The following is a 27,048-nucleotide window of genomic DNA, read 5'->3' on the forward strand; positions in this document are numbered from 1 at the left end:
GGCCACCAGGTACACCTGAAGAGGAGATGAGTGAGGAGGACTATGGATCCTTGTTGGTTTTGTGGGAATATATGAGCAATCCATCAACTCCAGTGGGTCTGCAGCCTCCAGATATCGGAATCAGAATCAGAAAATGGTTTATTGCCATTTGTCGATGAACAAAAATGTACAAACATAGGAACTTGTCCTGGTGGTTCGGTGCAACACAGATAACAAACATTGAACACTCCAGAGGCACCCCAGGCTCTCATTCTTGATAGTGGGGTTGCTGCTTCTCAAGTACTGGGGGCTAGCAGCTTGGCCACAGCCATTTCCACCCATGGTCATAGCAGCCTGACCACAGCCCTATTCCACCCACAGTCATAGTAGCTGTTTTGTTTCAATTGGTGAGCAACAGATTAAATCAACCCACCCTATTTTTTTGATAATGTATGGCTTAAAAAATATATATATATAAATTGTAAATAAAACGTTGTATACTTTTATACGACTACTTGCTTTTGTCCCATGTTTTTGCCAAACTTTATCTGTTTTAAATATGTCAGTGTAATCCCTCATTCGTCCAGGTGTGTTGCATTGTAGAAAAAGCTTCAGTTGTAGCTTCAGTTCTGGACTCAGTTAGAAAAATTAGACGTTTCGACTCTCATCCAAGTCATTGTCAATAAGAGAATTTAGGTCGAGAACTCCGATATTTGTACCATTCTGTGGTAAGTCCAGCCCATTGGGCGGAGCCTTCTTGAAGTGGAAAGAGTTGTTTGTTTCAACAGAAACTCCCCCCCTTTGTATCTACCGAGCTAGACTATTCAGCCTTTTAATGGGCTATTAGTATCCCCTTTGTCTTTGTGAGACTCTGGCTCACCCACCCTGAGTACCTGATTAGCATTAGCATCTGTTTTAAATAGATGAAAAAGGGGTCCTTAGGTCCCAAGATTACATGATAAATGTCATGGTGAAAATGTTTAATTTGATTCATAACAAGTCTGTTACCATTGTAAACTTTGTGCACTAATAAATGGATAATGTTAATTATTATTAATTTTTAGTTTTATAGGAATCTAACAGTAGCATATTGACTCAAATTCTTGCAGGCACCAGCAGAACTGACATTTTTGTTTTGTAAAAGCAGTGCTCCGGCCCCCGTATGTTTTCAATTACGTTCACCACCATTCCAAATATATATATTTTTTTTTATCATATTGTTGTATTGTAATAAGATCTGCTTTGGAATGCACAGAAGGTGACCTCCCTCTAAGAGTTAAGTGTGGTTATTACCATCATATTATATGCAGTTATTGTTTGTTAATGCAATATCCACGTTGTTAATCAAATCAGAAGGGAAAATTACATTTTTATTCCTTCTAATAAATAGTAACTTGACATAAAATTATAGCTACGAGGTTTACATTTGGATCTTCAACAAATCTCACAAGTCATTAAAATACAGAATTGTACATTTTGTTCTACATACAACAACAACAACAACAACAGACAACAATTATATTAATTTACTGGGACAACGTAAATATGCCATCATTATTTTTTTTATCTTTTTTGAGTTTGGCCTAGTTTACAATAGGTAAAGCAATTTTGTAGATCCCGTTACATGTACCTTCTCCCTTGCTTTTTGTTATATTATTTGATATTAGTCCCACACCTTGCCTGACCCGCCAGCCCCGCCCACATTCTGTTCGAATGCGTAAGGGTTTGGAATCCGATGAAGGTGATGAAGTCGTCGGTCATCCGTTTACCTATCCAATCCCAGACGGAGGTTTTAATGCGTCACACTGAGATACGGAAGTAGCTCTTCACCCCCGTTCCAAAACATTCAAGATGGCGGACCCGGAGCGTGACCCAGTGTTTACTTCTGCTCTCGCTTCGGTTTGAACAATCAGGAAAGTCCACTCTACTTGCCATGATGAACGTGCGTTAGATGCGGTTATGCGAAGGGCGTCATCGCGATTCAGGAGACATTTTCTGCGTTCGGGGACGGATAACGCGGAACACGCCTTGTTGACATGGGCTACGTAATATCTGGTTAAGCGTGTCGTGTTTTTTGAATCACTTCTGGGTTTATGTGATTGGTCCTGTCTCTGCTCTCTAAACTCCGCCCTAGAAATTGGAACGCAGCGGTCGAGCCCCCAGACCCATAAACGCCACAACGTGTTGGGAATGGCTGGTCAGGCAACCCACACCCCTTAGCTCATATAGGCTAGCAGCTTCAAATCTGAAAATTATTTCTAAACAATTACAAACATACTATATACATTTCAAATGCCGTGCATAAGTTTATTATAAGCCATATGGAAAAGTGTCCTTTTGTCACTGTAGAGCACCTGCCCCTCAAAATGCACATCCTGCAGCAGAACATTCTGTCAAAGCAGCGACTGCAGTGCAACAGCAACAGTGCTAAGTGCAGTGATTGGTAGTACTCATTTATATTCTTGAATTAAACACAAACATTACACACATTGGCTACTTTTCACTAATTCTTGAGCAATAAGTTCTCATTCTTGCTCATTATGACAACAAACCCTTTAGGCCAACACACACTAACGTGTGTCACAGCTATTAAAAAAGCTTTAAAACGAGTCTTAGGATGCTTCAAATTACTTCTATCTGTTGATTACTAACAAAAAGAGAGACAGGGGGCAAGCCTGTTTGAGAAGAGGAATAGTGAGTTTAGCGAGAGAAGAGTTTTCCTGCAGGAGAGGTGCTGGTGTTCTTGTGTCTCTCCTCCAGGCTTACAGCTCCTTCTGTTGGTCACAGAGCAGAGATCTGTATGTAATCACTCAGATGTATCAGATCAAAAGCATGTGTTTTCAGCTTGGGAGTTGCGTCCCAATTCAACAAGTTCCAACCTTGGTGGTCGGTCGCCGAAGCATCCCGGTGTGCGTTGGGCTTTATGGAGGAAATAAAATCAAGGATTGTGATGTTGCCCGGTATGGCACAGGTGGGGCCCCACCCTGGAGCCAGGCCACCTAGTGGCCAGATCCCGGGCCAGATCAAACCTCCTTTGGGCTCACCGCCCGCAGAGGTAACCATAAGGCTCGGGTACGAAGCGGACTAGGCAGTGGTAGGTGGCAGGGGCCTCAACCACCCAGTCCAGGCCACGAACACAGCGTCTAGCCGTCTGGACATGGTGGGGAAGGAGTCTGGTGTACACTGACTCCGGCCTTTAGGGACCCGTGCAGGATACTTGCATATTGCCTGTCACGCCAATTCCGGTCAACTGTGGTCCATTTTTTATGAATGCCACGCGGGTTCATTTGGTTTCACATGAGAACACTCGTCTAATGAAACCTGGAAGCCGCACCAGACTGCTGCAGTGTGCGGCAAAGGTAGACTTCTTCTATTCTTTTTGCAGAACCACGACTGCAGTGCTCGGCAGTCAGCGTCACAGGGCACATTAATAACTATGTACACAAATTTAAAGTTAAATTTACAAATGTAGTGCAGAAAGTGAACAGTGCAGTGAGTGATTGATTAAATTAGTTAAAGTGACAGGTGTTCATGTGTTCATGAGTCCAACAACAGAGGGAAAGAAACTGTTCTTGTGGCGGGAGGTTCTGGTCCAGATAGGCTGTAGACTCCTGTCTGAGGGGAGTGGCTCAAATAGTCCGTGTCCAGGGTGAGAAGTGTCAGCGGTGATCCGACCTGCTCGTCCCAGGGCCCTGGAGAGGTCCTGCAGAGATGGAAGTCTGCAGCCGATCACCTTCTCAGCAGAGCGCACAATACGCTGTAGTCTCTGTTTGTCCCTGGCTGTGGCTCCAGCGTACCACACAGTGATGGAGGAGGTGAGGATGGACTCAATGTGTGGGAAGTTGAGAGGTACTGGCTAGAGAGCTCCCCTCCACACCATTTTTCTGGTGTTACCCATGCTGGTCAACCCAAACTGGTCAATCTACGTTCCATCTCTGACAGAGCTTTAGGTTATGACTGAAAGGACAAGATTGCAGATACAAGTATTTGAAATTAGTTTCCTCCGCAGAGTGACTGGGCTCTCTCATAGAGGTAGGGTGCTCAGTCATACGGGAGGAGCTCAAAGTAGAGCCATCGCTCCTCCACGTGGAGAGAAGCCAGTTCAGGTGGCTCAGACATTTTGTTCTAGATGCCTCCTGGACACAGAGGTGTTCCTGCCATGTCCCATCAGGAGGAGGCTCCGGAAAGACCCATGACACGGAGGGACTATGTCTCTCGGCTGGCCTGGGAACACTTAAAGATCTTCTGGAGGAAGAGTGGGTGGAAAGGGAGAAGGGAGATCTGGTAGTAGCTGCTCAGACTGCTGCCTCAATGACCATGCTCCGGAAAAGCGGAGGAAAATGGATAGATGGATGCTCATTATGAACACCAATTTTACTTGTCATAACTTTAAGAAAAGAAAGCATAGTATGCTTTTTTATCAGGTACTTAATAATTGATCAATAAAATAATTAGATCATCACAATAAACAAGACAATATTGATCAACTATGTTTTAATAATAGAAATGGGACCAATACATATTGGCATTTCAATGTAACAAGCAGTGGATTGTCATTTATGTGTTTTCATTGTGAAAAATGTCTGAATGAGATTAATCAATCAAAATACAACTTTGAGTAAGTAATTATGAGAAAACACTGTTATAACAAGGTTAAAGGTTGTTAAAAGGTTATTAAAGTTTATTTAGCATCATATATGTAATAATATAAAGGCCTATTAAGAAAATTTGAAAATAGTAAGTTTTACTTTGTGTTCATTAACAATATTAATGTCAGCAGAAGTACTCATCTTCTGCTGAAAACTGTGGAGTATTACAGTTTAGAATTTTAATTTTGTTGCAAAAGACTAGTTAAGATCACTTGAAAATACTTTCTGGATTACCATGGTGTAGGCCGGTGGAACTGAGTTTTTGGAGCTTTAAAGAGGGGGCGACTAAAATACTCAAGCAAGCACTAATGAAACAGAGCACAAATCCAGGTATGGAGACTCTCTCTCTATTGTAAAGACACCATTATTTGCCTACATTGTAAGGGTGATGTGTGTTGTCACCTGCCCTGCTGTGATTAGAGGTGAGACTGACCGGCTCCAATCCAATCACTGACAGGTAGAATATTCCCTATATTTTAATCATAATTTTAATTTGCCTGTAGCTCATCAGACAAGTTGCAACAGAAAGTGGCAATGCATCCTAAATGTATGTATTTATTTATTCATTTGTCTATGGGAGTTTTTATTTATTTATAGGAGATCTTCTACTGAAAGTGTTTTTCAGACTTCCAATAAGTGATCTGTTCTGTTCTTCTTCTGTATCTACCTGCGTTGCACCAATGAAATTTCCCCATGTGGGACAATAAAGGAATATCTTATCTTATCTTAAATTCCCTGAGAAGGCCTACATCTTACATTTCAATAGTTGAAAATTGTGTAACATACAAAGACAAATTCTAACTGGCAGAAGAAAAGTTCTGTAAGTTTTCACTGGAGTATGACAGTCTCCTAAGCTTTGTGGGAGTTATGCTCAGTGGCTTTCTTCTGATCGTTTAAGTAATCATACAAATAAAATAGTTTTAAAGTCTGAGTGAGTATGCTTCATTTAGGAGTTGCATCCCTCTTGCTCTGGTGCTGCCACCAGCAGCAGCAGCAGCAGCAGCAGCAGCAGCACCATCACTTCGCAGGCAAACAAGCCGCTCCTGCCCGACATTATCTACATCCACTCCGCTGGAAAGCAGCCTCTAATGACGGATGCAATCATGGACGGCGGACCGAGGCGCAGTGCATGTAATCCCGACCAGGCTGTAGAAGTTTAGAAGGGAGGCTCTCTTCGTGTCTCCCTCTTTACTTTCGCCGACCCCCTCCTCCTCCACTGGCACAAATTTATAAAGAACAAAAAATCCGACGAAGGAGGGGAGGAGGGGGCTGATATACGCCGAGGCTGAAATCGAGAGGCGAACCCAGGGAAGAGGAGTCATTTGTACACGGGACTTTCCCCCTCTGAGTCCCCCAAAAGGAGGGGGAAAAGTCGCAATTTTGGAAACGAATAGGAATGCGCTTCTAAGGGCGTGAAAACGTCTGCAATTGTGGATACTTTATATATTTTTAATTCGAAAAAATATGGCCGAGAACGTTCTGGACTCTGGCCCGCCTTCAGCCAAGAGGCCTAAACTCTCTTCTCCGGCACTTTCCGCCTCCGCTAGCGATGGAAATGGCAAGTATTCTTCAACTAGATGACTTATTGGTGTAGTGTTTGGTTACTTTAATAATTATAATCGGTTCGTGTTGGTCTAAAATGGGCAACTAGGCGGGATTGCTCTAGTGTTTTTATCGTGGCTAGCTGATGTTAGCGTGCTACAGGGAGTGTGTCGGACGTGATGAAGAGCTAGCTATGAAGCTAATAGCCATTTTAGCCGGGGTTAGCGATTTAGCTAACTACGGCTGCCGAGCAGTAGCTATGCGGTCCTCATCTGACGGACCTATGTCTAAATGGCCTTTAAAAGGCGCAGTGGCACTGCAACATACAAGAAAGCATCTCATTTCTGTTGCTATGCCCAATTCAATGCCAGTTGTTGACATACCATCGCACTCTTAACAGGTTTAGGGCCTCAATGATCAAAACAGTCTGTTGTTTTGCCTCATCATAACTCGTTCCCTGATAGTGCAAACGAAAGTAGTGGTTGAAGGTGCATGTCTTATTCGATTGCCAAATGTAGGCCTTTTCGTCCCTTGATTGTTGAGCTGAAATTGCTGTAGTTGGTATGTGTTTGTGCACGGTGTGTGGCAGCAGCTGGAATAGTGGCCTGTGAACCAGCGTGGAGATGGATAGTTTATTAATTACTCCAATATAACAGTGTAAGCCACCATCTAATAGTTGAGAAGGAGAATTTGAATGTGACTTAAAAGTCTACTAATATATGAAAAGCTGTCCTATATGTATGGTAGTGTCCATTGGGTTATACCTTTACAGTATTATGCCTTTGCTTATTAGTCTGTAAGCACACAATTATTTCTGTTTATGTCCCACTTTTCCATGTGTCCGTTCTGAATGGCATGTCTGAGAATGATTAGTTGTGCTCTTATGGTTTTTATATGTGGAAGGGAGGTTCATTTGTGTGACTGTTGGCGCACTGATCAAGACCTGTAGTTCTAAAAAGGTGATTGTAGTGGAAGTCCATGTTGTCATCCATTCTCTAGTTGGTTAACATGTCTGTCTGTATCCATTACACACCGACTCAAATCATAGTCGCCTCAACCAGTTACGTTTGTTTACATATTGGCAAGACTTATCTCATTGATCTCTGTAAACTGTGTGTCTTGAGTTTCAGTAATGTTTGCTTGATAGCTGACGTTACATGTTATTTGATGTTTTGTGTAATTTTATCAGGAATTAATTGATTTTTAGATATATTTAAATAATTAAATAATTAGACTTATTGAATACAATTTTCACTATCACAAATTTGTGGATGAAACTAGTTTGATGTTGCTGTTACTCACCCTCTACTCACTTTTCCTGCTTTGTATTCGTCATTGAACTATTCTCTGTACTTCATTCTAGATTTTGGCTCGCTGTTTGACTTGGAGCATGACCTTCCTGACGAGCTCATCAACTCAAATGAATCGAGCCTTGTCAATGGTGGAGATGTCAACCAGTTGCACACCAGTCTGGGAGGAGGCACAGCCAGCATGGGTCCTGGTGGTCCCGGGGCTGGAGGACTGGGCCTGGGTCTCAGCTCTGCGGGGGTCCAGGGCAGTGGTCAGGATGCTGTGGCCAAGCACAAGCAACTGTCTGAGCTATTACGATCAGGGGCCCCCCCTCCACCCCAGCAGGGACATCCTATGAGCAGCCCCGGAGGTCCCGCTGCCATGAGCCAACACTTGGCTAACATGAAGGCATCTCCAGGTCCGGGTGCTCAGCAGATGATAGGCCAGGGGCCGCAGCACCTGTCGCCTCAGCAGCAGGCCCTGATGCAGCAGCAGCAGAACGCTGGCCTAATGGGCGGCATGAACCGGGCCATGATGGGAGCCCAGCAGAAGGCCAACAGTGGACAGCAGCCCGGCATGATGGCAAACCAGGTGAATGGATCTCCTCGCATGGGATTTGTTAACCAGGGGTTGGCCAGCAACAGCAACTTATTGGCCGAGACACTACAGGGGCCTGGAGGCCAAGCAGGAATGAGAGGCCAGCAACCAGGAGCTCTGAACAAGGTAAGCACTGCTCCCCAAAATAGTCTTCCATCAACCAAATAAAACCCTAATGTAACCCACAAATAAGAAATTATCATTTATTGCTATCACTTTAGCATCAAACTTAACTTTAACTTCTTGCATTAGAATGTAAACTCGTTTAAAAACACTCAAGTTGATGAAAATTTCCTGAAATCACTCGTCTTAAATTGAATATTGACATCTTTTTTACATGACTTGGCACTACCAAGATGCAAAGAGTCTAAAATAGTGTTGCTACTGGACACTGCTCAAAGAGACCATTAACTGCTTTTTATATGAAAACAATGATTTTCCCTAGAACTGGCTTGTGTGTTTAATTATCATCACACTCGCATGGGCAGTGAGGGCAATACGATGATTAAAATCAAATAATGATCTAATATTTTGGTTGTCCTATTGTGATTAGAGGTGTGCAATATAGACATTTAGACAATATTGTAAATGTAGTTTAGATGATATCCAATATGTTAATATCGAGTATATCGTTACAAAAATCATGTAGTAAACTTTCAAATAAGGGTAAGGTGATATTTTTGCTCTTTTGACATTTTACAGACATTTTACATTTTTCTGATAATTTGACCTTAACTAGTTTGTTAGCCATGTTTTAACACATTTCTGTTGGATTGACACGATAGTGTTTTCTGTTTAATGTACCTCTATTCTCATAACCCACTCCTATTGGTTTATTATTATTATTATTATTATTTTGAATCCCCATTAACTGTCACCAAACTGACTCTTCCTGGGATCCTGTTGGTGGCAGGTGGATTCAACAAAGTAAACTATGATCAGTTATTTAGATTTTACACTAGGGCTGTACACAATATATCGATATTGCAATATATTGTGAAGGATTTGCCAGTACTTGTATCGATACAGAGATGTATATCAAGATACTTTTAAACAAAAAAGTAATTATAAATTACAGAGGTCTCTACTTCTTAACCTATAGACTGCTGTATGAAGGCTGAATGTGAGGAGCTGAAAATGTGACTTGCCGAAAATGTGACTTGCCGCTAATCATAGGACAGTTGTATTCTGATATTAAGAACATTGTGATCATTAAATTCCTATGCATTTGTATTGCATTGTTATTCTATAATATAAAAAAAGTACTGTTTTTTCCGCACTGTCAATATATGGTCTATTTTGGTTAATTGTATAACCGGACTTTTAAGCGAAACAAAACCGACCGATAATCAGTCAGTTGAGCTTTATTAAACGTGTTCAACTCATTCAGCTCAACATTGTTCAAACGTTAATGAGCGTAGTTACAACAACTCCCAGCCTTATTCAGTTATTATACGTAAAGAAACACAGTCTGATACCGTTAAAAGACATGTTGGCAACTTAGCTCAATACAACACTCACTTTTTCAGTTCATTCCTTGTCACAAATCCCTCAAATTCTTCATCTCCAGTGTCCGAGTTTAACCGCAGTCAGTGTCGCGGAAGTTCAGTGATGATTCCGGCCTTCGTGAAAGCTCGGACCACAGTTTGAACTTATACTTTAGCCCAGAGTTTAAAGTCCGCATCGTAAGCGTGTCTCTTGCAATAATATAATGGATCCATAATCTCTTGGCAGGAGCCATTTTGGGGTCCTTAATTCAGGGTCCTCCTCATTTAGGTGTCCTTATCACTCCGCCGTGTACCAGACAAAATCTCTTCGAGGTCAGTAAGCACTACCAGAATTAATCCATATATTAAAGGCGTAATGGACGATTTTTCGGCGATTTGAGAACTCAGACGGAAGTGTGCATGCGCACTCGTCCCGTGCGGACTGATACAAAACACACGTGCGTTTGTTTATTAGCACAACGGATCGCATCGCATCTCTCGTCTCCCGTAGATGTCAGTCTCTTCATGAGCCAGCTCAAACTGTCTTTCTCTGTCTTCATTTTGTCCCTTACACTGAGGGAACTATATTATGATAGATCCATGCGCTTAGACACGCGGAAACGTGCTGCTCTCATGGGGAAGAGCCGGACGCGGCTGCAGGTGAGCAGTAGGTACGTTTTATGATTGATACGTGGCAGGACCAATCGGCCGTCCACGCCACGAGGAAATGAGACTCAGATTTGGGCCACAAAAAAATCGTCCATTATGCCTTTAAGCGCATTGGATTTTAAAGCGCACTGACGGTTTTTGAGGAAATTAAAGGCTTTTAAGTGCGCTTTATAGTGCGGAAAGTACAGTAGTCAACTTATAACATTTATTTTAAGGGATATCCATGTATCGGTACACGAATCGTATCAAGTTCTAAGTATCAGGTTTTGTATTGTATCGTGGACCCTGTATTGGGATGCATATTGTATTGCGAGGTACTAGGCAATACTCAGCCCTATTCTATACCCACCCAAAGTTCTAGCGTTTTTATGAGGTTAGATATGTTTAGAGTTTACTGTCCCAAATCTTATTCTCCAAACCAAGGTGGACCAGTTTACCAACAGTAACACAAATGTAGTAAATTACAGTGATATTTGAACAGTTTTTCGTTCTGTATAGATGGGGATGATGGGGAACTCTGGTGGGCCCTTTGGTGGTCCTTATGCAGGACATGGGAACCAAGGCATGGGAGGTGCAGGGCTGGGCCCTCAGATACAGAACAAAGGTCCCATGGCAAACAGTCTGGCTCAGTTTGGTGTGGATAAGAAGAACTCCCCAATGCAAGGAATGGCAGCTATGGTATGTGCCTGTGATTGATCTGACTTTTTACACATCCTCTTTCTCTGGATCTAATCTGATGCATGGCTTCACTTGTAGGGGTCTCCCCAGACGCAGGCGAGCCTGGGGGGTGCTCCTGGTGCACCGGGAGGGGGACCCACTGGGATGGTGCCTGGAGCACAAGCAGGTCTGGTGGGCCCCGGGGCCCAGGTTTCTGCTGCTTCTGCTGCTGCTGGAGCTCCACCTACAGCGGACCCAGAGAAACGCAAACTTATACAGCAACAACTGGTGCTGCTTCTGCATGCACACAAGTGCCAGCGCCGCGAACAGGCCAACGGCGAAGTCCGACAATGCAACCTGCCCCACTGTCGCACCATGAAGAATGTCCTCAATCACATGACTCACTGCCAGGCCGGCAAATCTTGTCAAGGTGAGAATGGGTTATAAGCCTATGATTCAGGGGTCCAAACTTTTTCCATTGAAGGCCACATATTAAAACATACACATAGTGGACAGCAACAGACTTGTGGTCAATACATTGAATTATTTAATTTTTTTGCTTTGATTGGTATTACACTTTTATTCAGAACCATTTTATCAGGTCTGCCTCATAACAAAATTAAGGTTATAATGGTAGAGCATTTTAAACTCGGATGGCCACGTTTGGCCCCCAGCCATTGTTTGGACACCCATGCTCTAAACAAATCTAAGAAAACCATATTCTACCAGTGTTAACTACTGTGGTTATGTATTATACTTGCAATGTAGCTATTAATACTGTTAAAGTTTTGTACTATGCATTTAGAGACATGACATTTGCTTATGTTTTCTCTACTCTCTAGTTTAACAATTTCACTACACTGCCTTTGGCTTTGTTAAACATCATGCCCTGACTTTTTCATGCACTCTCCTCAGTGGCTCACTGTGCATCCTCGAGGCAGATCATCTCCCATTGGAAGAACTGCACTCGTCATGACTGTCCTGTGTGTCTGCCACTGAAGAACGCTGGGGACAAGAGGAACCCGCAGTGTGAGTGTCTGTATCTGACCAAACCAAACTATATTTTATCACCCTTATATTATTATTATGATTATTTTTTTTCCAGTAAAATCTTTGTTATATTTCACATATTGACCTGCTGTTCTTTTATCCACAGCTCTTCTGGCCGGGGCTGCTGCAGGTTTGAGCAGCTCTCTAGGTGCAATTCCTGGTGGCCAGCCCAGTACACCCAACCTCAACCCTCCGAGTCAAATTGACCCCAGCTCTATTGAGAGAGCCTACCAAGCCCTGGGTCTGCCCTACCAAGGCAACCAGATCCAGGCTCAAACGTCCCAGACCAGCATGCCCAACCAAGGTCTGTCGAGCCAGGCTGGCATGAGGCTCAACCCTATGGGTGAGTTTGGTTATCCACTACTCAATCTGTAAGATTTGAGTGATTCAAATGTTGGTGGTTCAATTCTTCTGTAATTGGCATTGCATTCTGCTGTTGTGGCCTTGGGCATCTTGCCTGTATGAATGTGTCAAAGTTTTCTAGTGTGGGGTTGTTAGGGTTGCGAGGCCATAGTTCAATTTTGTTTCTGATTGAATAATGCATCAAATTGTTCAACACCCCAACACTATAAAAGACATAATTTCTATTGGAATTATAACATTTCCACAATTTTAGGTACAAATCCTATGGGAGTCAATGGCGGTGTAGGAACTGCTGCTCAGAACCAGCAAGCCAGCTTGCTCCAAGACACCATGATGCATCTAAATGTGAACAGCCAAGGGTAAGGGGAAGTTTGTTCGTTTTGTTAGTCTTTGCACATCATCAGACCGTAAAATAATTTAACCAGTGCTTTTTGTTGTGACCAGTCTTCTAAATGATGCAAGTGGGGTTGGGTCTATGCCCACAGCAGGCCCTCCCTCTGCCACTGGCATGAGAAAAAGCTGGCATGAGGACATCACGCAAGACCTACGAAACCACTTGGTCCACAAACTGTGAGCACTCAAGCGTTGTATGACATTGATTTCACATATTTGTATTAGTCCTTAATTCTATTATCTTTTATCCACAGTGTGCAAGCAATCTTTCCAACCCCAGATCCTGCAGCGCTGAAGGACCGGCGAATGGAGAACCTGGTGGCTTATGCTAGAAAAGTAGAAGGAGACATGTATGAATCGGCTAACACTAGAGTAAGTTATTCTAAATTTTGCTTTGTCTTTTACGGGGGTGTCCAAATTTGGCCCGGGGGCCAAATGCTGCCCTCAGACCAATTTTTGTTGGCCCTCAAGCTTCCTGCTTAGATGCCCAAAAAAACAAAAGTATTTCTTTCTACTGTAAAATTAGACAAAATCTGCTATCATAACCTAAACGGCAACCATTCTGATGTGATAAAGACCTAATATTAATGTTCCAGGCCTTAATAAAGGTGTAGATTCATCAAATGTCATCATAATGTTGTCTGTGGCCCTTCCCTCCGTTATGTTTCAAAATGTGTCCTTCTGTGAAAAGAAGTTTGGACACCCCGGTCTAAACTCTCCATAGAGTCTTATGTTTTTTTTTCTCCACCATGGGCTTGGGTTACAGAATGTTTATTACCACTATTTGACAGGCTGAGTACTATCACCTGCTTGCGGAGAAGATCTACAAGATCCAGAAGGAACTAGAGGAGAAGAGGAGGACCCGGCTCCAAAAGCAGGGTTTAGGTCTTGGGCCAGGTGGCATGGGTCAGCCCCCCACAGGGCTACCCCCAAGTGAGTAGATGATAGAGACAAATAAAAAAAAAAAAATAATAATCTTAAAGTTATATAAATTACATTTTTCCAATGATGTGCTCTACTCTGGTACAGACGGCCCTCTTCCTGATCCATCAATGGTGCGAGCAGCTGGACCTAATCAGTTAAATAGAATGCAAGGACCAGGTAAACGAGTGCCTAAATTTGAGCTGAAGTCTGATTTAGTTTGGGTATTAACATCTTATATTTTGTTTCTCAAGGTATTAATCAGTTTAGTCAAATTACTATGCCTTCTATGGGCCAAAGGTCCACACCACCTCTACCAATGGGTGCATCTGGAAACCAGGTTGGCATTTCTCATTTCAGTACAATTTAAAACCTAAACGATGTCAGTGCACTGCTAATGCTCCTTGTCTTTTTCAGATGGGAATAGTAGGGCCGAGGATGGGACAACCCAATGTAAACCAACTTCAAAACCCGTACATGTCGCAGGGCCAGTTTCACAGTTCTGGTCCAGGTGTGGGTGCAGTCCAACCTGGGATGGCTCAGCCTGGTGCGCCGGGAGGCCTGGGACAGGTATGGATGGCCACCATTGTTGGACCTTTGTTGTGGATTTAATAGTAGCTCAAAATAAACTAATATGACTACTAACAGCTTCTCTTTTCCACTCCCAGACGCAGATGGGCACTCCTCCTTCTCTTCCAGTTGCCAGTCCTCTCGCACAGCCAGGCTCAGTCGGTGGTTCCTCCACAGTGGGACCCCTGGGTCCACAGAGCGTAGGCAGTGTAGGTCCAAACTCAGCTGTTGGACCCCCTGCTTCTTCAATGACTCCTAATGCAAACCAGCAACCAAATGCCATGCCGCATTTAGGAGCCATGCGAGGCAACTCTCCCTCCCCTGCTCACAGTCGGTCCCCTACACCTCACCAGACGCCTCCCAGGATACCTGGGTCCCAAACTCCACAACCACACACCCCCAGCGCAGCTCAGCTGCCTCCCCCAGCCGGACCCCAGTCAAACCAGTTTGGCCAGGGCCCAGGCTCAAATAAGGCTGCAGGGTCCACCACTCCATCGCATCCAGGTCTTGCCACCAATTCCACTGCTCATGCTTCTCAGCTTCCACGCACTCCAGTCAGTGTCTCAAATGCTTTTAAACTTTTGAAACAGGTAAATTACATGTGTGGATGTGCTAACCTTTTGTGTGTCTCTTGTTAGCTGTCCCAAAAGGGCTCCTTTCCACCTGATAGCCAAGCTCATACTCCAGCCTCTGTCAGTAGTTTGGATACTTCCTCGCAGCAGCCACAGTCGGAAACCTCGACCACCAACCTCGACTCCAAAATGGAGATCAAGCAGCAGGACGAAGAGGAGGAGAGTGACACTGGTAGCTGTTCCAAAGGTGGCAAGCTAAGCAACCTTAAAATGGAGGAGAAACCTGTGAAGTGTGAGGTGAAAAAGGAGGACTGCTCTGAAGGAGGTGGTAAAGGAGCTTCCATGGACACATCTACTTTGTCCGCAATGTCAGGGATTAAAACTGAGGACAGGAAGCCAGACATCAAGAAGGAAGTGAAGGATGAAGAGGGGTCTACAGAAGCAACTCCGCAGGCACCAGCAAAGAAAAAGAGTAAGGACATGTATTTGTTGTAACTGAAGCAGGTTTGACTTCTATAATGACCTTTACCACAACTGTTTTCAGTCTTTAAGCCTGAGGAGCTCCGTCAGGCCCTGATGCCAACGCTCGAGTCTCTGTATAGACAAGATCCAGAGTCTCTGCCCTTCAGAATGCCGGTCGACCCCCAACTGCTATGTATACCGGTAAGTGCTTTTGCCATTCATTTAACTTGTTTCAATTTTTTTTAACCATTTTGTCTTTTTGCATTTAAATAAATTGTCTACTTTTGATATTGTAGGATTATTTTGACATTGTGAAGAACCCTATGGACTTGTCTACAATAAAAAGGAAACTGGATACAGGTTGGTGCTCGTTGAAATAAGTATCCTCCTAATGGGATAACATTGTTGCTCATGTTGTGATCTTCTCTTTTGTCTGCAGGTCAGTACCAGGATCCGTGGCAGTACGTGGATGATGTCTGGCTGATGTTCAACAATGCCTGGCTGTACAACCGTAAAACGTCCAGAGTCTACAAGTATTGCTCCAAGCTCGCAGAGGTCTTTGAGCTAGAGATTGACCCAGTGATGCAGTCCCTGGGTTACTGCTGTGGGAGGAAGGTGAGGCACTTGTTTAGAAAGACAAATTTGCTTTTGTTATTTTTACTGCATGTGCAGCTTCAAAATTAGAATTTAATAAATGCCAGTGGTTGATAATGTGTTAAAGGTATTGTGGACAACCTTCCACTCTTCTCTTTTTTTTCAGCTGGAGTTCTCTCCTCAGACCTTGTGCTGTTATGGGAAGCAGCTGTGCACGATTCCCAGAGATGCTGCTTACTTTAGCTACCAGAACAGGTATGGGGGGGTCCAACAGTTCATTACTGTAGCATTACATGTACATACAAAATAAGTAGGTCATAACATATTTTTTAAGGATGGCCTTTTGAAGTAGTAATTTGGAAATCTTAAATAATTTGGAAATCTTAAATAAAATTAAACTTTCAGATTAAATGAATGTACTGAGCAGTTGCCTATGCTTATTTGTTTGTAACTGTTGAATGTGTCTATATTGTCTTGTGCTGTAGCCTTCCCTCACTTCCTTTCACCATGCTGTAGAGCTCCCATAGTTTTGGCTAGTGTTCTGTTTGCTGTGATGGTGTATGTCGTCCTTTCATATTTGCTAATCTGTGCTCTGCCTTGGCTCTCTAAATGTTGTCTTGAATGTTCGTCTTGTCTCTGGTCCATGTCGCTTGTCTTATCCTCGCTTCCAATGGCTGTGATGTCAACATTGGCTTGCTTGTGCCTTGACCAACCATGCACCTCCAAACCCATTCCCCATCCTACCACCCTCACCCCTCAAATCCATGCCTGGCTGTTGTGATGACGACTTCCCGCTGTCCTGCGCTCCTTCCTGCTTGCTCCACTTCTGGCTCCCTGCCTTGCCCGCGACCTGTCCTGCTTGGCGTCTGCCCTCCCGTGCACTGACTGTGATTGACTGGGCTGTGGGAACGGTGTAGTTCACCAAAATTTGGGCTTATTGCTGACAGGTACCACTTCTGTGAGAAGTGTTTCAACGAGATCCAGGGAGAGACTGTTTCCCTGGGAGACGATCCCACACAACCTCAGACGTGAGTATCAGAAACATTTCATTTATTTTTAACTACACTATTCATGCCTTTTTTTTTCAGCAAAGGAGTATTACTAGCTATTTTGCTGGCACTTAAAATTGTGCCATTTTATTTATTGGGGCTCTAACATGCTTATATGTACCGTACTTTTCGGACTTTAAGCTGCTATTTTTCCCACGCTTTGACCCCTACGGTCATTACAACGGTGCGTCTAATATATAGATTTTACTGGATAACCGGCCGCCATGCCAAAAGCCCTCAGCGAGAACACTGCTGTAGAAGAAGACGTCAGTGGACAGTGGTCACGTCGTGTTTTCTATATTTTAAGCTTCAAAACGCTGTGTGTTTTATCACAATCGGACCCGTATTCACAGATAAATTAGTCTAATGAAGTAAATCGCGGCTGAATGCAAAGACGTATGTATATACGGTCTGTAGTTTAGAACCAATCTGCCACATTGAAATTAAACTTTCTTGGCCCAACCTCCCCCAGAAGTCAAAAGACAACCCTTCCTCACTACCAGGAACATATTTCTGTGTACATATACATATATCTCATGTTACAACGCATCACGTACTCACTAAGCACAAGCTCAGGAGCAGATGAACCAGATGTGAAGATACAGACACAGGTAAATCAGCTCACAGAGTAATCCAGGGTTACCCTAACCTGACCCTAATCAAGGACAGAGGGGACAATAGGGACATCTGTGATGTGTATTCTGTTTGTTAAACTTCAATATGCTGTGCGGTCTATTACAATCCAACTCAAATTCACTGAGAAATTACAGGTGCACAGTGAGCCCCTGGTTCAAAAGACTCATCACCACCATTTAGTATAAGATAAGATATTCCTTTATTGCCCCACATGGGGAAATTTCATGTGTATATCTCATGTTACAACGTGGTCACCTGCGGGTTATTGTCAGGTGCGGCCCGTATATGTACAATTTCTATTTTCTTCCTAAATTTCGTGTGTGCAGCTTTTATTCAGGGGGTGCTTTATAGCCCGAAAAGTACGGTATACCTTTTTAAACCATGCACATAAGGAGCTGCATTGTTTCATCAACGTTTTTAAACACTGCCTGATTAAATGAGATTATTGAAATTTGTACATTCCTGATGACATTAATGGTAAAGAGGCTAAGAGTGAAACTATGTTGGAAAAAATGTTTAGCCTTTAAATTTAAAAGTCAAATTTATCTTTAAACATAGTAAAGCTAAGTACAGTACCCTCTCATTGAAGTATCATTTGTCCTGGTTTCAAAGTCGAGCTTTCACAATCACAAGTGAAGCCATTTAGAAAGTTTTTAAATTAACATTTTATTGCATTTGTTTTTTTGGAATGACGTTTTTTCATATTTTTTTTAATTTATTTTATATTTTTAGATCTATCAACAAGGATCAGTTTGAGAAGAAGAAGAACGACACACTGGATCCTGAACTGTGAGTTGTTACCGGCCAGCATCAAGTAATATGTCTCATCGTACATCATTTTTATGTCTTTTAATTATTTAGGTTTGTTGAATGTATGGACTGTGGACGGAGGATGCACCAGATTTGTGTTTTGCATCATGACACAATCTGGCCCTCTGGGTGAGCATTCTCTTTTGGACATTTTAGTATTTGCGTTACTCTAATATACAGACATGTTTTTAATATTTATTTTTATGTTACCAGTTTCGCATGTGACAGCTGCTTGAAAAAGACAAATAAGACGAGGAAAGAAAATAAATATTGTGCCAAACGTAAGTATTAGTTAGATATGAAAACTAGTGGTTAGTTACATGCTATTATCACGGTCAAAAAACTAAAATGATCACTCTCAAACAGGGTTGCCCCAGACAAAGCTGGGCTGCTACTTGGAGTCACGGGTAAATGATTATTTGAAACGACAAACCCATCCAGAGGCAGGAGAGGTCTCCATACGGGTTGTCCATGTCTCTGATAAAGTGGTGGAGGTCAAACCAGGAATGAAGTCGAGGTAGAGGATAACTTCAGAAAATGTGAATTTTCATTTTGTATAATCTTGTTTACACCCATGAGTTTTGCTCTAGATTTGTGGACAGTGGAGAGATGTCGGAGTCATTCCCCTACAGGACAAAAGCCCTTTTTGCTTTTGAAGACATTGATGGAGCAGATGTTTGTTTCTTTGGTATGCACGTTCAAGAATATGGATCTGACTGCCCACAACCCAACCAGAGGTAAACAAATTCTGTTAAGCTACAAAGATGCTTTCTATTATTGTACTGAAACTAAATATCTTCCGTTACTCACGTAGGAGGGTCTATATCTCTTACCTGGACAGTGTGCACTTTTTCCGACCTCGAAGCCTAAGAACTGCAGTTTACCACGAAATCCTCATTGGTTATTTGGAATATGTGAAAAGACTGGGGTAAGTCCGTTTTTATTTTCAAGCAAAGACCAAAAATTCTTTATGCTTAGTTTTGGTGTTTTTTGTACTTGCAGCTACACAACTGGCCACATTTGGGCTTGCCCTCCAAGTGAAGGGGATGACTATATTTTCCACTGTCATCCTGCTGATCAAAAGATTCCCAAACCCAAGCGCCTTCAGGAGTGGTACAAAAAGATGCTGGACAAGGCATTAGCAGAGCGGATAGTGCATGACTTCAAGGTAGGCAACAGCGTAGCTATTTTTATTGAATTTGTTAGTTTGAATTTTACTATATTTTTTACTTAAGTTTTATTTTTTACTCAAAGGACGTCTTCAAGCAAGCCACTGAGGATCGTCTGACTAGTGCTAAAGAATTGCCCTACTTTGAGGGGGATTTTTGGCCTAATGTGTTGGAGGAGAGCATTAAAGAGTTGGAGCAAGAGGAAGAGGAGCGAAAACGGGAGGAAAACAGCACTTCAAATGAAAGCATAGATGTGAGTCTTGTATGTGAAACAAACTGCCGGTACAGTTTTAAACTTGAAATGAAACCAGTGTCTTATTTTGCATTTTTATTCATATAATTTATGTTATTCTGTAGGATACAAAGGGTGACAGTAAAAATGCAAAGAAGAAGAACAATAAGAAGACGAGTAAGAACAAGAGCAGTTTGAGCCGAGCCAATAAGAAGAAACCTGGGATGCCTAATGTCTCCAATGATCTGTCACAGAAACTGTATGCCACCATGGAAAAACACAAAGAGGTATTTAAACTAACAATTTCTGAATAAAACTATGGATATCTGTGAAAGTATTAAAAAAGTCCTATGAATATTCTGTATTTTATATTTTATCATTGTGTTTTTGTTTCGAGGTGTTTTTTGTAATTCGGCTCACTGCCGCACCAATGGCAAATGCCTTGCCCCCAATTTCGGACTCTGATCCACTGATGGCATGTGACCTGATGGATGGCCGTGATGCTTTTCTAACTTTGGCACGGGACAAACACCTTGAGTTCAGCTCCCTCAGAAGGTCCAAGTGGAGTACTATGTGCATGTTAGTTGAACTGCATAACCAAAGCCAAGACCGCTTTGTATACACGTGTAATGAATGCAAGCATCATGTGGAGACCCGCTTCCATTGCACTGTCTGCGAGGTGAGTTTTGCTGTCTGTTTTTGTACAAACAAAACATTTTGTCCCTTACATGTAAACTTATGTTTGTTTCTTCGTAGGATTACGACCTCTGCATCACATGTTACAACATTAAGGGCCACGAGCACAAGATGGAGAAGCTAGGCCTTGGTTTGGATGATGAAAGCAGTAATCAGGCGTCTGCCACTACCCAGAGCCCTGGAGACTCCCGTCGCCTCAGTATACAGCGCTGCATCCAGTCTCTGGTCCACGCTTGCCAGTGCCGAAATGCCAACTGCTCTCTTCCATCCTGCCAGAAGATGAAGCGAGTGGTGCAGCACACAAAAGGCTGCAAAAGAAAAACCAATGGTGGCTGCCCCATCTGCAAACAGCTCATTGCTCTGTGCTGTTACCACGCGAAACACTGTCAAGAGAACAAGTGCCCCGTCCCATTCTGCCTCAACATCAAGCACAAGCTACGACAGCAGCAATTGCAGCACCGCTTACAGCAAGCCCAGATGCTGCGCCGCAGGATGGCCAGCATGCAGCGAGTGGGACAAGCTACACCTGGAGGCGGCCCTGGCGGAAATGGTCTGCCCTCCCCAGGACCCAACAATGGTGCAACAGGTCCTGGGACACCAACATCAGTGGGGACTCAGCCTCCAACCCCACAGACGCCAACACAGGGAAACATGGGTCAGTCCCAACAGCAGACAGTGGGCCTGGGGCCAATGGGAACACCACAACAACAGGTCCCACAGCCAGGCGGCCCCCACCCTCAGCATCACATGCACCAGTTTCCCATGTCTGGTCCTGGAGGTGGGGGCATGATGAATACCCCACAACAGCAAATGGTCCCTCCTCTCCAGCTGCAGCCCAATGTCCCACAGCACCAACAACACCCAGGTGCTTTGCCTCCTTACAACGCCAGACCGCCAGGTGCCTCTCCAATGCACCCGTCCTTAGGAAAACCTGGACTGGGTCCTGCCACCCCACCTCAGCAGCAACCTTCTCAAGGGCAGGGCCCTATGTCTATCCCTGGTCAACCAGGCCCTCCACTGGCAGCTGTAGAGACCGCCCTCAAAATCCAGCGCCTTGCAGAATCCCAGAGACAGATGGCCACAATCAGGGGCATGGGTCCGGGAGGTATGTTGCCACCCCATGCTCACCACCAGAACCCCCAGGCTCAGATGGGCATGTCACACATGGGCTCCCAGGGTATGCCCCAACAGGGACAGGGGGTTGACAGGACCATGATGGACCAGCAACCTGGGATGATGGGAGGCCCCCAAAGCCAACTTCCTCCTCAAGTTCAGCAGCAACTTGCACAGGTGCAGCAGGGAGGGGGACAGATGCCTCCCAACCAGCAATGGGGCCCAACAGGAGCTCCTATGAGTGCACAGCAGCGGCCACCTATGTTGAGTCATATGACCGCTCAGCAGCAGCCCTTACAACAGCCGCAGATGAACCCGCAGCAGAATCGTGGGATGATGCCAGGGGCGGCAGCAGCAGCCCTTGCTGGGGCAGGAGGAAATCTGCCTCAGGCCGCACTGCAGGAACTACTTCGTACGCTGCGCTCTCCAAGCTCCCCACTTCAGCAACAGCAAGTTCTCAACATCCTGCGCTCCAATCCCACCCTCATGGCTGCTTTCATCAGGCAGAGGGCAGCGCGCTATCAGGGGGGAAACGGCCCAGCACAGGGAGGAGGCAGATTCCCTGGTCCTGCTGTGGGTGGGCCTGGGGCTAACCAGCTCCCCAACATGGATGGCCAGCAGCAAATGGCTGCCCAACCCGGGATGAACATGGGCCAAGGAGCACCGAGCGCCAACATGGCCTCCATGGCCCAACTGCAGCAGCTCCAACAGCAGCAGCAACAACAACAGCAACAACAGCAGCAACAGCAGCAGCAGCAGCAACAACAGCAGCAGCAACAACAGCAGCAGCAACAACAGCAGCAGCAGCAGCAGCAGCAGCAGCAGCAGCCGCCGCCGCCGCAGCAGCAGCAGCGGCCCATGATGCCTCCAAATCTTCAGCAGCAACAGATGGCTGCCCTGCAACAACAACAGCAACAACAACAACAAACGCAAGGGGCAATGGTCGGCCAGCCGGGCCAACAGGGCAACATGGCCAGCTTGAACCCTCAGTTTAGAGAGCTGCTGATGCGAAGGCAGATGCAGCAGCAGCAGCAGCAGCAGCAGCAGCAGCAGCAGCAGCAACAGCAGCAGCAGCAACAGCAGCAACAGCAGCAGCAGCAACAGCAGCAACAGCAGCAACAGCAGCAGCAGCAGCAGCAGCAGCAGCAGCAGCAGCAGCAGCAGCAGCAGCAGCAGCAGCAGCTGAGCCAGGGCCAGTTCCAGCAGCAGGGCCAGCAGGGTTTCATACTGGGCCAGCCAGGTTTGCCCCCCTCCTCCCAGCCTCAGCCTGGAGCTCAGCAGCAGCCAGGAGGACCACAGGGCGCAGGCCCAGGGCCGGGCTACCAGGGGGCCTCCTCCCAGGTGGCAGCGGCCCTCCAACAGAGACTCCAGCAGCAAATGCACCTCCAGCAACAACAACAGAACGCCATGAGTGCAATGCCAGATGGAGGGCCCGGCGGGGGACCAGGAGGACCACAACTTCAACCTGGACCAGGAGGGCCAGGCCAGCCACAGCAGCAGCCTGGTGTAGGAGGGGGTGGTATGCTGCACCAGAACATTCATCAGAGGCTTCTTCAGCAGCAACATCTGACAGGAGGCTCCCCAGCGCAGCATAGCAGCCCCCTGAGTCCACAGCAGCAGCTGGCCCAGTCGCCCCACCTGCAGGGACAGGCGGGGCTTGGTCCAGCAGGCTCCCTAAGCAGCCAGGTCAGGTCCCCTCAGCCGTCCCCGCGTCCACAGTCCCAGCCTCCTCACTCAAGCCCATCACCGCGCATGCAGCCTCAGCCCTCCCCTCACCGCATCTCCCCTCAGACTCAGAGCGGCTCCCCGCACCCCTCACACCTCAGCCAGCACCACTCCATGGCACCTCCACAGCCTCCACAATCCCAGCAACAGCCCCCAGGAGCCTCTATAGACCCTGCTCAGTTTACGCCAGAACAGAACTCTATAATGTCCCAGTTAAGTGGGATGAGTGGGTTGCACAGTGGGCAGGGGGGACAGACGGACATGTTGGGAGGCAATAATAGTGGGACAGGCAACACCAACCAGGACCTTGGGACAAACATGAACCATGGTCTAGACTTGATGTAGCCTTGACATCAGACTTTGTCACCCGAATCACAAACTGCCATGGAATGTGGAGAAGTTGGGGTTTTAGAAGTTTTAATTTTTTATTTAAATATTTTTGTGATGTACAAATGAGAACTGAAGCTTCCTTCCTATGGGAGATGCAACATGAATCTTAGAAGTCAGTAAATGAATAAATTAAAACGATGGTAAGTTATTGCTGTTAATATATATATATCTATATATTTTTGCCAATTGTGTACAAAAGGTGGAAGGGCAGTGTTTCAGGTTGAAGATATTTCTTCCTTGGTCTATGACAATATTTTTGGGGACTGAGAATTTTGCCTTTTTATGAATATTTTTAAGATTTTAAATGTGGCTAAAATTAAAGTGAGTTGACACAATGTACCTTTTTTATTGTTTTGTTTTCCTCTTTAAAAGCCCACTTTATGATTGTACGTTTTTGCAGAGAATAACAATTTTATTTCTGAATTTATTTTTGTTTTTGATCACAATACAAACATCAGCATATCTTCCGTTTTACTCTGAGTTTTTGTTTTCTCCATCCCAATGTATATTTAACTGACAATTCACTTCTATCGAGTTTCCACTTTTGTGCCGGCTTTACAGGTTTTGACTTAAACCTGAGCAGTGTTTCGGGCTTGCTTGGGATGACAGCAGGGTTGGTTTATAATGTAAAAATAACAACCTGGCCTACAAACTACACAAAAATCTTTGCTTCTTGGCTCACCGCTCCACCCTCGATCCTCAGTTCTCTTTTGAATGTCTCTAGATCTAGACCCCCCTCCCCCCCTGAACTGTCGACGCCGGGCCCCAGGTCTCATACGTAGAGCTAGCCAAAATCGTGCTTGTACATAGAAGATTCAATCTTGTTTATAAACTGTGATTCAAAATGGGGTCGAAAATGTTGTGTATAATGCTTTAGAGGTTTAAGAAATTCCGGCCCATCCCAGAAAAGTTTTTCCCTCCTCATCCTCATGACTGCCTCTCAGCCACATGTCAATGTTAGTAATGTACAAAGTAAGACAAAATAGTTAATACGGTTTTTGTATTGAAAGTTAAAGATGTAAAAAAAGAAACTGTATACTTATACCTTATGAGCAGAGATATTATTTTCTGCTGGTTTTCCCCCGTTTTGATTGGATATTTGCTGTATCTGTAAAAATTAAAATGACTCCGGAGCTACTGTACAGTATTGAGATTTTTTCTAAGGTACAGTTTAGGGTGTGGTAGGTCACGAGCACCAATGCGCCTTTTCTGTGTATTTTTGACATGGGTTTTGGGGACGGGGGTTCTATACAACGAGTCACATCTGAAACTGTGGCAGTAGAAGATGTAAAGCAGAGTAGGTGTCATCGAGGTGTGACAAGAACTATTTAAATTTGGTCATTTAGCTTTTTACGGAGAAGACAATATTCACATGCTCACTATTTTTCTCTAAGGTTGCTGGGTTTGGGGTGGGCATCAGAACCTGGTGGCAATATATCTTGAGACTTATTTTATAAGAAAAAACAAGGAAAACTGTCTTTTATATATAGATATTATTTAATTTTATTTTTTGGAAATAAAACTTGAAGCTACAGGAATTATTAGATAAAACATGTTTTGTTTTGTATTAAAGATGTTATTATGATGCAAAAAGACACTGCAGACAGTCATTCAGTTTGCCCTGGGGAGGCTGTGGAGTATATTCTACCATTCTTTTTGTGTACATGAATATAGATGTAAACATACTGAATCACTGTACAAAATGATGGCAACTGATGAACAAATAATTTTGTTTTTATCATTACTTCTCCGAAAAGAGACTGGAAATAAGAATATTTAAATATTTGTTTAGTATTCAAATGGAATCTTTGACCACTTTTTCGTTCCTCTTGTTAACAATTTTGGTGCTTGCTGAGAGAAAGCAAAAATAACTGTTGCTCCATTTTCATTAGTTTATTTTTTAAGTTATTTTGGTGGTCTGATTGTTTTTTTTGCCAATAAATTAATTGTACAATAAAGTATGTTTGTACCATTGGGAAGAAAACACTTTCCTCAGTTTCTTGGTCCTGACCGTTTTCACAATTTCATCTAAAACCCCACACCATCTGTACAATTAAAGCTACATTTATTATTTCAAATTGTAATATAAATATTGTACACATCTTAACACTTCCATATTCAGAAACGGTCAATGTGCGGGTCAATATCACATAGTGCTTTCTGCTGAGTAGTGAATGGAAGCGCCACATGCGACCATATTAAGCCACAGGTAAACTCTTATAAATAACTTGCATTACATACATACATACACAAGTTTATGTAAAAAAGAACCTTCAAAAGTTTCTGTCAAGTATTAAAACATAACAGTCACACTAAATGGTCAAATATGAAACTCTAGTGAGCAACTGTGACATCTAAAACTGGAATTCATTTTGTAATTTTGAAAAAACAAAAGTGAAAGCATTGACCCAATTCAATCTAGTTCTAACCTTATATCTTAAAATACCAAATAATAACATTACTGACCCCTTGTGGCCACGCAATAATTGTCGGTCACCTTGCTGTTTTGGATTTCATGTTATCAGCATTTATAGTGGCATAAACTGAAACTATGTTGCTCAAAATTACTTTCAAACCCAACTTTGATCCTGAAACAAAACTTTGTTTTGTATGTTAAGTGATCAGAGAAGACATATTAGACATCGCAGAGAAGAACATGCAGCCAATCAAATATTGGAATAGATTGGACACGCACACACTATGGCACAGATTTCCAGTCTACGACTTAGAACAGAACTGCTACATACCTTACAGCGGTTTGGAGTGTGCAACATCACCTTCCCCTTTAGGGTATACTTTGTAACCAGTTTGAAAATTAATAACAATTTTAGTAAATTCTGTAAAAAAAATTAAATAAATGGATTACTGGTACATTTGAAGCAACTGTACATTTCAATGATTACTGTTAAACAATTTTATCTCCAAGACACTGGGTCTGGAAGTAAATAAAAGGAAAGGTGTATAAAACCCTTTAAAGGGATTTTATCACATCATCTGATCATAAATGTTCAGAATTCTGAAATGGAAGCAACTGGAGGCTAAATTAAGTTCAATGCATACTCAGTGAATATGTTAGAGCAAATGTAAATTCTAAGGATTTTATAATTAGTGTATTTATACAGCACTTTTCGAGTGCTTTGAAGGTGTGCGTGAAGTGTCTTGCCTAAGGACACAACATTTCCTCTTGCGCCCCATGGTTTCCCACGGTTTCCCATCCAAGTACTAACCAGGCCATGTCCTGCACAGCTTCCAAGAGCTGATGAGATCTGACATTGGCAAGCAGGTAAGGCTTGCCAACTTTAAGACTTTATAACAAAAAATATGCAAGAATTTTGATTTCCATGGGCCTCTCCATCTTTTATTACAAAAGATGGAGAGGCTTTTCTAGCCTTAATATTGCATGTGAGCTTCACCAAAAAGTGTAATTTAAGAT

The 27,048-nt window shown here is 43.7% G+C and overlaps 1 protein-coding gene across 4 annotated transcripts; it reads left to right on the forward strand.

Annotated features, from left to right (window-relative positions):
• The first annotated feature begins 5,671 nt into the window (after positions 1-5,671).
• On the forward strand, positions 5,672-25,599 carry ep300a (E1A binding protein p300 a). Of its 4 annotated transcripts, none has more exons than XM_072455874.1 (31): positions 5,672-6,186; positions 7,534-8,183; positions 10,712-10,891; positions 10,970-11,300; positions 11,786-11,899; positions 12,027-12,250; positions 12,521-12,642; positions 12,728-12,853; positions 12,931-13,048; positions 13,468-13,609; positions 13,706-13,777; positions 13,852-13,937; positions 14,015-14,167; positions 14,266-14,721; positions 14,806-15,211; positions 15,284-15,402; positions 15,498-15,561; positions 15,641-15,816; positions 15,962-16,050; positions 16,713-16,823; positions 18,213-18,269; positions 18,342-18,419; positions 18,504-18,571; positions 18,657-18,807; positions 18,881-19,027; positions 19,105-19,218; positions 19,293-19,458; positions 19,545-19,712; positions 19,817-19,978; positions 20,089-20,370; positions 20,448-25,599. In XM_072455874.1, the coding sequence occupies exons 1-31, from the start codon at positions 6,093-6,095 to the stop codon at positions 23,568-23,570; spliced, it is 8,349 nt and encodes a 2,782-aa protein (XP_072311975.1). In that variant the 5' UTR covers positions 5,672-6,092; the 3' UTR covers positions 23,571-25,599. The 4 variants fall into 4 exon arrangements, with proteins under 4 accessions (XP_072311975.1, XP_072311974.1, XP_072311976.1 ...); XM_072455873.1 differs by having other exon boundaries at positions 5,673-6,186; positions 11,786-11,905; XM_072455875.1 differs by having other exon boundaries at positions 5,673-6,186; positions 11,786-11,905; positions 16,743-16,823.
• The last annotated feature ends 1,449 nt before the right edge of the window (positions 25,600-27,048 follow it).

This window comes from Eucyclogobius newberryi, unplaced genomic scaffold, assembly GCF_026437365.1.
Source record: "Eucyclogobius newberryi isolate DKJ021-1_F unplaced genomic scaffold, fEucNew1.0.hap1 SCAF_20, whole genome shotgun sequence".
In the NCBI taxonomy this organism is placed as follows: domain Eukaryota; kingdom Metazoa; phylum Chordata; class Actinopteri; order Gobiiformes; family Gobiidae; genus Eucyclogobius; species Eucyclogobius newberryi.